At 38.6% G+C, this 12,723-nt stretch overlaps 1 protein-coding gene across 1 annotated transcript in view; it reads right to left on the bottom strand.

Moving 5' to 3' along the window:
* LOC109479649 (arginine-glutamic acid dipeptide repeats protein-like) overlaps nt 1–12,723 on the bottom strand; it is a 90,027-nt gene that overhangs the window by 31,467 nt on the left and 45,837 nt on the right. The window contains 5 exon segments of the mRNA XM_019781635.1: nt 3,543–3,642; nt 5,091–5,206; nt 9,082–9,235; nt 9,609–9,705; nt 10,019–10,124. Of these exon segments, the coding sequence (XP_019637194.1) occupies nt 3,543–3,642; nt 5,091–5,206; nt 9,082–9,235; nt 9,609–9,705; nt 10,019–10,124 (573 nt within the window).

Genomic DNA, 12,723 nt, shown 5'->3' with positions numbered 1-12,723 from the left:
TTACTGTCAAACACTCTTTGTAGTATACTGTTTCCTAGTTAACATAGTCTTAGAACTAATTCAGAAGTATGGTTGTTTCAACTGATAAAATACATGGATTTAGATGGGGATTGGTTGATTGATATTGGACTCTTGAAATGTACTGTATTCCATTCATTACAATCTCAGTGAGCTCAACACTATTACAGTCTTTTTCACCTTTTTGACAAAAGATTTATGAAAGTCCAATGCTTGTCTCACAGTATACCTTACTTCAAACTTTAGTATTTTAGCATTAGGGTGCAGATATTACTTATATATGCTGTTATTGGAGCAAAGTACAGTACTATACCTTACTGTATCGTATACTGCATAATATAAATGTATTTTTCAGTTTCAGTTTCAGTTTATTTATTTAACCAGAAGATACACTCAGGTCATTTGACCTGTTTTTCAGGTAGATCTGGGTACAATAAAAATGCAGAAACAATACAATGATAACAACACAGTACATAGCACATAACATAGCACATAATAGCCATACAGCAGCACAAATACAATATAATTACAATGAGTTTTTGAAGGCCGTTACAGTTCGGAGCTTTCTCTGTTCTATTGAGAGCTGGTTCCACAGCACTGGACCCTGGTACTGCAGGCTCCCTTTGTATGTGTTAATGTTTGCCGGTGGAACAACCAGCATGTGAGGGTCCCAATTTGCTAACTGGTTTACAGCTAACCTCGTCCGTCTGTTCAACATTGGGGGTGGCATCCACTTACACATTTCAGACAAGTAAGGCGGCATTTTCTTGTTTAGTACCTTAAAAACAGTCACTAGTGTGTTTACTTCCACTCTTCGTGATAGTGTTTTATTCACCTTTAGCAAAAAGGAAGTACATTACGCCACAGATGAGCATGGCTTTACAAAAAGATTACATGATAGATGGCTTCTTTCACCACCCAGACAGGTAAACACAACTTAAGTTCCTAACATATTTTGTACTTAGTAGTATGGTGTTTTTCATACAGTCCTTAGGTGGTATGCTTGCAAAGGGACCCTGCAGAGAAATCTGTATAGACTTAAGTGATTTTGCCTTCCATTAGCCACATATCATATCACAACCCCAACGTCTCACTTGCCACTTCACATGCATATTGCTTTCTACCTTCTCTCCCAAGACAGATTAAACTTTCTCAAGCTTCTACAGAAACTCCTTCAATTTATATCTTCCTTCATCTCGATCCATCCCACCCGTCTCCCCTGGCACAAACATTATAACCCATAAAGTATTACACACAACTACAAGTAATAAAAAGAGGATGTTGTGAAGGCTTTGGGAACATTCTTGGCTTTGAAAAATTTGATCATGTCAGTCTACATAAAATAAACCCCGTTTGGAAACTCGCCTCTGGGAAATCTTCTCTGGAACTTTGACAACTTTCACGCTAAAGCAAAGTTTTAAAATACGTCATGACGGTGGCTCTGGGACGATTTTCAATGCCTCCTGAAGGTTTTATTACCATGTTTTAGTGTTTAATAAAACAAACTGTAGATAAGGAATGCTGCAAATTAAATCAGCCATACATAACAGATTCTGATGGCATTTTCAGAATACATTAGGATGCCTATCAAGGATACTGCACTTATGTATCTTTGTGCAAGTGTGTTCGCATAAAATATTAAATCCAATTTTAACTTATCTCTAACTTTGTATCATAAACTGAAGATATTACAGAATCCCAACACGGGGCCCCAAAGTTCTTGAGGCATTTCAAGTGCACTATCTTTTATTACCCCTGGTGTCTACATTAATCATACAATGCTGCATCTCTATTGATCTCCTTCTTTCAACTTTTTAATTAAGTGTGGAAGATGACAATCTTATCCCGCGTTCTTCGATCGGCGTGTTTCCAGAATCCGCGACCTCTACCTTGAGATAGGAAGACCAAACGTACTGCTTGGTATTCACCTCGAGCCACCGTGTACTTGATGAAGAAGGACATCAGAGGAGTTATGAGCCATAAAACTTGCCATAATGGGGAAGGCTGATGGCGCCAAGTGCACAAGGGGGACATGTAAAATCTGTCGTGGCAGTAAGCTGCCTTCTATGGAATGAAAGGGATGTTATGAGACAGCGGAATAACTGTCAACCATGAAAGACTATTAGTGCTAACCATACCTGCCATACATCTAGTCTCCATTAGAAAGCATCTGGGTAATATCTGCCACCTTCATGAGAAGCATCCACTACTCACCAGGCTCTTTCCGAAATGGCATTTTAAAACCTTTTCTCAGTTTTCCTTTGTTAGCACCAGTTATCTTTGTGACTTTTAAGTCGACTTTTAAGTCACAACATCCTAGTTGTATGTAGAACGGAAATGTATCTGGGCTTTATTTTGAGTGGAGAGTTATTGGTGTGAAAAAAATGGCAAAATGTAGTATGTAAAAAGTTTGAGAATTGAGACATTACAGTGAGATTCAAACTACTAGTAACAAAAAATTGCAACAAGAAGCAAGGTCAGCAGTATGACAGGACTCTAACAAACTTTATAGGGAGTTGTTGGATACATAACATTTGATTTACAAAGCATAAGTGCTCCATGACTTTGCAGACAATTCTCTGGTTTGCTACCAGTACCCAATAAATTGGTTTCCTACAAAAGACTGCATTCCGTCATGAATTTCTTATTGCATACTGATGTTGAGTGGCATTTATGAGTATGCCAAACTGTCCATAAACATGTGCTTTTAAAAAAGTATATTGTTTCCTTTCTCCTTTCAAAAAAACAACCTGTCATTTTAATTCCTTCACATCATTCATTATGGAAATTATCCTTGACCCAAATGAATGTAATCAATATGTCTTTATTACACTGAAAGACAAACCAAAAGATACCAGCAGACAAGGATGAAAGTTAAAAGTTTTCTCCAAAATTCAGGCATTAATTTTGCCCTCCAAAGGATGACCTATTAGTATGGCTGTGGGATAGAATCAGCCATGTGCATTTAGATTTGGACTCGAGCACAATTTCAATTCTGGATCCCAACCTCGATAAAAGCCCACTAGACCACCATGTTAAGGGTAATTCAATCTCTCTGACAGCCTTGTGAACAATGAAGGGAAGAGCCTAACATGCCATAACACGACTCCAACATCTCAATAATTTATACACAATCTCGGCTATTCAATTTCTGCGTGGATTCACAATGCTAGGTATGATAACATCATTGTTCCAACTGGTCCATAATTGATGAGGGACATGAATTATTGCAACAGTTCAGGTTATAGCTCTTTTGGGTTAAGTCCCTGGTACAATTGAATCTAAGCTATGTGCACACAGTCTTTGAATAATTGATTAAGTGGGTCAGTAAGAGAAAGTGTAGATAGGAGAGGATGCGGCACATTGGTACTCACCTTGGACAGAAGTGGGCTACGAACCACCACAAACTCAAAAGAAGAGGTGTCAAGTCATTGGAGTGTTGAATCAAGATTAATAACTTGAATTCAACAGGCTGTTGTTGGACTGAAGGCAGGTATGAACATGATATGAGAAAAAGCACTTACTGTATCAAGAGCGTTGATGGTTGTCTCGTCCCTGGACGCTGCTAGGCAACCGTCGTCAGGGGAACCGCCATCGCACATCCCCGCAAATGCTGCCATACTCCTGTGATAAAGCAGGAAAATTAGATTTCATTTTTTCTGCTGTGCACAACAATTTTCTTTAGTCTATACTTATCAAAACATTTGGACAAACAAAAACAAAGAAAATACAAAACTCAAACTGATGCACAAATATGAAACTTTTTTTTTATCCTGAAGGATTCCAAAGAAACTAATTTACAAAGTGATGTGAGCTGTTTTACACTGTACAGTGAGTTTGTCTTCTTTACTTAAATATAGGCACTGCAGTTCTTTTGACCCAAGCAAGGTGGCTACTCTAATATATCAACAATGTTCTACATAAAAAGCAATAATGTCGAGAGGGCTATCATTATCAATACCACAGTACATGTCAATTATGTTTCTGATTCTCGTAATCTTTCCCGAAGCTCTTTACCTTCATCAGTAAGTGATATTGACATCATTTTCACAAATTTCCGTTCCCATATTCTAGTGCTGCTATAACTGTCAGTAACGTGCTTGTCAGCCTAACTGGACCTGACAGAAGATAAAAGGCTGAACCAGAGGTCTCCCTCTGCATTGACCTGTCCCAATTGGCTAGGCCCCATGATGAAACAAACATGCCCGAGTTAAATGTGCCAGCTTTTCTGCTTCATTAAACATTCATATTCAATACAGCGTCCTGTAGCCATGTTATTAATACACTACGCAGGCCTGGGACTTAGCAATGACTGTTCAGTTTAACATCTCTTTTAACTTCCATCATATACCACATAATAACAATCCCTTCTAACTATATTACCACATACAGTACAAGAGTTCCATTAAAATCTTGACCTTTTAACACTTTTTGTAATCCAACAACGTGTGAGGCCTAACTAAAGAAGTACTCTGAATTGATGACTGTTGCTACTGCATTGGCCACTGTCCAAATCCATTAGAACCTTACTTGTATGGATAATTTCTTAAACACTCTTCCTGACAAAACAGCCCTGCAGCCTACACAAAGAGCTGGCATATTGATTTCCTATGCTTGTAAAATTTTGCTAGCTTTAGACAGAGGATACAGTAAAACACTCAGGGCTGGCTTCAAAGTGGTCTTTCAATACAATTGGAAATTTAAACATCCAATATGTATGATATACAAACATTTAGAAACAGTTGTATTTGCTACCAAGTGCATATTCACCTGTATTTACAAACATTTGTACAATTGTGTAGTCTCCACCATACTAAAAAACTTTGTCTGAAATAATAAAACGTAGCCAACTAGAAAGAATAATTTGCCAGGGAAGTTTGTTTGGTCACAATTTCATGTAAATATAGGACATCATATCAGAAATACTCTTAACTACCTTGTATACTTGCAAGCTCGACACCTTCTTCATCATATCAGCAAAGTAGTCAAGCAAGAAACTGGCAAAAAAATACAGCCTGAAGCAGGCTTACAACTTGGTAAAAACATTCTGAAATCAAGTTGCAGGTCCTGACCTTGCAGCCCTGAGGTACATAAGGAGGTCACAGTCGTTGACCTTGGGGGTCCAGACCAGCTCCTCCTGAAGTTCTCGGTCATCCTGCCTGTTAGGGTTGTACTCTGGCAGCTTGGCCTGCAAATACATGACAGACAAATGATACGAAATACAGCGAGCATGGAACAATTACATTGTACATTGATTTGTTTGTACAATAACTTAAAAGAGGTACAGTTTTGTATGATGTGGTAAGTTTTACTGTCAAACACTCTTTGTGTACCATTTTTGGTATGATGTGGTATCATGTGCAAATACAACAGACAGATACATTATAAGAGATACAGCTACAGAGAGTATGGAACCATACATTGATTTGCTTGTACTGAAAACAGATACAGTTTGGTATGATATGGTAAGTATCAAGGGATTGTACAACTATATGTATTACAATATTGCCCATTTCAGAGACATTGCTTTGATATTGATTTTATGGCATAAAGTTTCAGGTGCAGAACGTTTAAAACTTGTGGAATAAGTAATACATAATTATTTTAGTATTTTTACAGGACAAAAAGCAGTCAAAACAACTATACAATTTACACAATGTTAGGCAGGCTTATGACTGCAGTATGCCAGGTTTACGAAATGGGAATTAGGAATTATGTCACAACAAAATTTGAAAGGCTAACGTTGTAAATGTACATGTTCTTCTGCAGAGGCGAATTGTCAAGCCACTTTCAGCAGACAGCTTGTACTTTTAAGTGTATTTGAGACCTACAGGAAGGAAACAGGCCGACAACCATCGCAGCAAATTAAAGCTTTGACATCTGCCCTGTTGGCCATTGATGCTAACAGCTTTCCTGAGTGCCACTGCACAGGACTCTAAGCATGTCACACAACTTGGTCATCTGCCAAGTGTCACTCCACATATCTGCACAAATGCTTCTGTTTTAACAACGGAATCCTTCGGAAAGATGTTGAGCCCAGAGTTAACTTCATCACTTCACGCTTGACAATCACCTAAACATTTGGAAGATCTGAGTTGGGATTGTATGACCGGGTGGGATTAACATCAAACCCTTTTCCTCTTAGCAGAAGGGATGAATAGGAAATGGGTAGAACTCATGATGTGGCAGCCAGCCAAACCAACAACCTATATCTACATGTCTCAGGCAAGCACAGTTGTATTTCATTATCCAATTAAAAAACAATGCCACAGTCATGCTGAGATTTTCATCAGTAACTGCCATCTGTAATTAAAATGTAAATGCTTTCCAATACCTATTATCTGGAAACGGCAACCATTTTCATATCTACATGCATTGTACATGTAAGTGTATGATACAATGATACATTTTTATAATTGAACATGTTTGTCAAAAGCACCTCTTAATTTGTGTGCGTACTGTAATTAGTTATACAGCTTCAATCCATTAATCTGTCAGCATGACACAATATATATACATAAGATTGTATTACATATCAGATATGCAGAGAGAGAGAGGGGTGTGTATAAATGCAGGTCTTCACTAAATCCCAATCAGACTGATAAGTGTGTGAAAGGAACATTTTCATAATATTTAGATTAATACATCCTTTACAAAAATTACACTGACTTGACTTGCTAAGGCAAAGCACAAAACAAGACCGATGGATGGGGACATTTTTTGATGCACACAATCGTGACAATGGTACAAATACAACAAGCAGATTAACATTCTTCCTGGGAGGAACAGCATCCCTCTAGCCAATGAGCCATCCAAAACACAACCCTACACATGGCCTCTTGCTGACAGAATCCCTCAACATGTCATCATCAAATAAACATAGCCATTTCATCAAATACATCTGAATCAGCACTGCCAATCTGGAGCTATTTGTCTCTAGCTGCCCCACACCCATCAGCTGCCAGCCCTCGGCCCTATTGGATTGTAGACACAGCACTCAAACAGTTAGACAGGTCAAATTCATTTCATTGTTGGAGGGAGGACATTGGCAAGTTCCATTCCGAGGGGTATAAAGTGGATCCAGGGCAATTTGCCAAACGCTGCCTGGAAATAGCTAACCCTGGGATGGCAAATATGCTGTCGGCTTAGTGGTCCTTGGTGCATTTACAGCATGCGATGTGAACAACATGACGATAACGTGCAATCAATTTAACTGTGTGCCTCTAAGAGCTCCTCATAACAAAACGAACAGTCTAATTAAACATCCACACCAGAATACTTCAGAGTACATTAGTTTAAACTGTTTCTTTGCTTTGCCTACTGATTGAAAAAGTGCAGCACGTCGTAATGTTTTAAATCACGGCAAAACCAGAATAGTATAGTTTGTACAACTTTGCCAACTAGCCGCCCTTAATATTCATAGGTACACATGTTTCCCTCATAAATCTTGACCCAGACAGAAGCAAAGGCATGGCATTTCTTACAGAACAACTATTAGGATGACCTGGGACCACATTGTGCGACTAGAGTTTCAGGTTTGCTGCCCCGTGACCAGGTCACAAACGACAAACCGTCTGCAGCTGTGAAACCATTAACCAATGACAAAGAACTAGCAACCATGACTGACATACCAGCCAGCCAGCTGCTCAGCTGCGTTAGCCTGCATGATTCGATTCCACACCCTCCTAAAACGATCCCATTACAACGTATTCATCACCCAGGGAGGTTATGAAGAAAGTTGCGTACCATTCTGAGCACTCCTGCGACAGTGCAAGAAGGAAGTGTTCCTCTGTTGTCCTACCGGCTTCCCCAACAAAAGGTGGTATGCTCAAATGGCGGCCATCTTGAAAGCGGACTGCCAACCTTTGACCTATGGTGTGTGTTCATGACTAATTTGCCTATCAGCAGCCCGCTGCCCTTTTGTGGTCACAAGTGACCCTTCAGCACACAAATTACACTGATCAGCCTGCCAGAGAGCCCTTTAATTGGGTCATGCCCCAGGTCCAGAAGGAGAAAATTGCACATTTTCACACCCGTACCTTCCCTTTAAACTCTTTCATCTCCCGTAGTACCACATACATATTGGGGTGTATTTGTGAAAGACATTTATTAAAGCAACTTGTGCATGCAGAGAGGATATAGCTGGATATGGGAGGGTAGTTGAAAGGGAGGGTGGCAGTTGTTGGCATGAAGCCCATCACTGGCGCTGATTGACAGATCCACTACAGGGTCATTGGTTTTTCTGGGTCAGTGCACTTTGCAGGAGGGGTGGGCTGGATGCTGGCAGAGGGGCAGGAGCATTTTTGTGCCGAAAGGGAGAGAGATGCAGACAGCTGTCTGGGGTTCAAGGTAGGGTTCAAGGAGGTGGAGGGAGAAGAAGTCCCCAGAAATATAGACTGACACATCTGGGAATACACCATCTGTGCTACACATGTAGACAGAATGTAAAGACTGGTATAGGGATGGCAAAACATTTCTACTTCCAGCAGCTAGTGATGATGTACTCCTATGAAATATTTGTTGTGCCACTTTTAGCAACTGCAGAACCATTAATGTCATAATGCATTTCCCCATTCACTAATCCAGTAAAGCACTTTGTACCTTTGCCAACTGGCTTCCGAGGGGTTCATTTCTTTTAAATATATTTCTGTTAGATGCTTGAACTGGTTAACTTAAATTTGTACAAAGATGCTTGCAGGTGACATTTGCTGCTGAGACTTAAAGAAAATGTTTAAAAATAATTTTGTTCTCTATGAAATTCTACACAAATATATACAATAGCTAAAAGATATACACAAATGTACTGCAATACCAAAGTTTAGTGGCTTGTTTTTGTCCTTTGTCAGTTTTATCTTAGGGGTTGCCAGAAAAGAAAAGCTCTTAAAAAAAGCAATTTCATTTGCGTGGTCGTATCTATGCCTGCATTATCACTTTATTCCATTCCTTTAAAGAATTTGCAGACCATAAAAAGCAACAGAAGATAGTGCGGTGTATATGGATCTCCAAATAAACCTCGGCTACAAAACCAGCTATCAATGGGATTGATAGGACTTTGTTCTGTACCTGGTGACTGGGGCCGACTCGAATCTCCCCTTGTGTGCCGTTTAACCTCCTAGTTTCCGGGTTGTACCCCAGGATGTAGAAAAAGGTGTTGGGGTTCGGATCAAAGGCTTTAGCAGCAACAATGTCAGGATAGTGATGCACACAGCACCTTCCCCTGGAAAATACAGACATACGGATTTTATTACGTCCTACCCTAGTACAACAATAACGATGTAATATAACACTGTAATAAGTACATAAATGTTCCACTTTTCATGAGACATACTTTTTTAACCGGAAAGAAGAAACCTGACTTGACTTATGATTCTTATAAAAACAATCTCTTGCATTATGTTTTGATATGCTAAGCCCTGTGGTATTAATTTCATGGCATGTCAGGATGCCATGTCAACTTGAACATATCTGATTTCCTTGCAGCAATTTTGATGGTTTAGTTTGAGAATAAAACATGAAGACATGTTGGTGTTACAGAAGAATAAAACATGAACTTTGTCATGAAGTAATGTTACACTCTAGTTAGTACTTACCTCAGAGCAGAAACAGGATAGCTGTCTGTGGCATCAGAGATGAAGAGTTCCCTGGACTTCATGAGGGACTCCTTGATCACAGAATCTTGACCTGAACCTGGTAGAGGTGAGAGGAAATTAGCAGAAACTGTGCAGTATTCTGAACGGTCACTAGTTATCAGCTGTGTATGAAATTTTAACTAATTTTTTCCACATTCACAAGCAACAGAAAATGTCAATTCTGTTTTTAGTATAAATCATACACACATACCCATGAAATAGAAAGAGTGCTTCACAGCAATGCTGACATATGGTGTTAGGTGGTAATAGATTCTGACTTAAACTTGACACAGATTAAAGAGGTATACAAACATGAATTAGAATTTAGATGGGATCTAGACAGATTTTGTAGATGTAAGCTTGATACTCACTGTTCTCTGAGTTCCTGTCCTGCACCAGAAGATGGTAAACTGAGTCAGGAACCTCCGATGTTCTGTAAAACCACTTCACTTCCAGATAAACCGTCTCCTTCTTGGTCTGGAGATGAGAAAAGTTTTTTGATCATTAATAATTCTGTCATATATTATATAACTAGTTTTCTTTGACCTTTAGTTGTTCATTCATCACAATAACATCTCCCTTGTACATTACTGTTGCAGAGGTGAATAATTTGCTGACTTTGCAATATTTGATCTCACATTGACCCCAGGGTCAATTCTAAAAGATGTGTATTGAAGATTTTGTTACAGACACAATGAAGGAAAATGGTTCATAAAGAAATTCAATACAATCCATTATGAGACAGAAAAGTACTACAGACATGTGTCTACCCTGTTTGTAGATGACTTATTAAACCATCACATCTTGTTACTGATCAATATTTGTGTTATAACATTCATACTACAAGTTGCAAGGTGTCCACATAATATACATGTCTGTCAAGCTTATGCAATGGAAACATCTGACAGGTTACCCATATCCATATTGACTTGTGCTATAACCAATACAGTTTTGGTGCAACGTTGAATGGAAGGGAGCAAAAAGTTACATGTAATTCTAGAAAGCCAAATGTCAATGCTATTTAGTAACTCCTCCATGCAAAAGTGGTATTAGCTTTGTCAACATTTCATTCTAGCCACACCATGTATAGAGCTTATAAGTAAATTGAACCAAAATTGTGTGTTTTGTCTTTCATTCCCTAAAAACTGAAGGATAATGACTACTTAGGTATTAAGAAAGCACAGATGAAAGTCCATCTGCCAACAGGATGCAAACTTTGATAACGATCTTCGAGGTGTTGCAGTGCACAGTTAGTAATTACTCTATCACCTAGGTAATCTAGCTAACTATAAACACACACTCTCCATTTAAATCTCTTTACTACAGCTGCCACTCCCTAAACAAACATTACTAGATCTCCATCCTGACAATAGCTTATAATTACATAGGCCCCATGGTGCTTTGTTTGTTAACAAACACACTACAGGTGCAACATTGGACAATACCAGGGAGTTTGTGCAAAAATTTCCATATCAAAATAAACTCTGTACAAGCTACAAAATTGTTGTTTTCTATTATCTTTTGGACAGCACAGATGAGGTATACTTGTATTTTTTACTATAGTCTTTCAAATACATGTACAAATTTATGTACCGGTGTTACCATGACTAAAAATCCCTTCCACGTTTTTCACATGTTACATTCTCTTTCTGACTTTCTTTGCATGTATATTCTATAGTCTAAGAGGTACATAAAGTAATATTTTCATTGCTGTAGTTCCTTATATATTATATTATTCCATTCCAGTTCACTCCATTCAATTCAATGAATATGTAATACATATGTTAGTGTAAGTACATGTGTAACAGGAGGTTGTGTTGATCCATTGGAAGTGAAGTGGCCAGTGTTTTGTCAGGCCCTGTATTTGCCTTGTCTCCACATGTTTGTTCAACAAACACTTGTAAGGGAGGGTGCAGTGAAAGGTATCCTGTTCAAGCTGGTGCGGGGCCCACACTACAGAATTCATACAAAATGGAGACTATTTTATCTAAAATAGTATGTACAATGTTTGAAGAGAACTCCATGGCCGTGTGCCTGTCAAAACAATATTCTGCATCGTGTAGTAATGTACATGTATTGTATATAAATGGTTGTGCCAATTAGGTAACATCACCTTTGTTTAAAAAATTGGACGTTAAAAAAAAACACACCATATTTTGCACCCTACTGATGAGAATTTGTAAATCCTAATAATAATAATAAATAAATAAAATAGTACATGTATATTGTAAGTCTATGAGGGCAACAAACTGCAGTAAAAATATATATCCGAAATGATTCGGAACATTGGGAAATAAGCACAACAAATTTGACTCGTGGCACTGAAGGTAAATCAGGACCTTTACTTCGGTCCGCATCCGATAAAAGCAGCATTGATTCCTGGCCCTGAAAAATGCAGGCTCCTCCCGGGCAGATTGCAAACCATGTCCCTTTGTCAGTACATCCAATTCCCAGTCTGATCTCATTCATTTCCTACCCAAGTCATAAGCAAAGGTCAGCTGGCAAATCCCGCCAAGCTCAGACCCTCAACCCTTTACCAACATGATGGATTCAAGGCAGTAAAACTTACCAATAAACGGCAGTGCGCGGATTTACCCAATATTGAACTACAATCCGCCTGTATTTTACGTCGTCTCGTGTAACCTTCTCGCCATAAGGGCAGCCTTAGGACCAGAATTTACAGCGCTGACGAAACTAAACTTTACTGGCAACACTTAAAGTTATTGAACAACTGTGAATAAAAGTTTGAATCATTACAGTTTATATGTACGTTGTTTATTAAAGAGAGGACCTCACAGTTGGTCAGCAGTATGTTTTATTGTTTCTCCACATAAAGTACGTACATCATGAATATCAACCCATTTATTACGGGGCCCATATATAAAACAAGACAAGACTGCAGTAAACTTGGAAGTGGTTCAAGACTGAATCAAGAGTGCTGAAAATTACATCTAAAACTATTTTAGTATTTATTGGCTTACTTGCTTCTAGTTGTAAATGCTATAAATTAGTATATACTTACTAGTGCAGAATTAGTTTGTAAATTGCAAATGTGCTGCTACTTTCTAATTACATG

The sequence above is a fragment of the Branchiostoma belcheri genome, unplaced genomic scaffold (genome assembly GCF_001625305.1).
Source record: "Branchiostoma belcheri isolate BF01 breed outbred unplaced genomic scaffold, Haploidv18h27 scaffold5, whole genome shotgun sequence".
Lineage (NCBI taxonomy): Eukaryota > Metazoa > Chordata > Leptocardii > Amphioxiformes > Branchiostomatidae > Branchiostoma > Branchiostoma belcheri.
The sequence above is the reverse complement of the archived record's forward strand: the minus strand, read 5'-3'. Positions and strand labels throughout refer to the sequence as shown.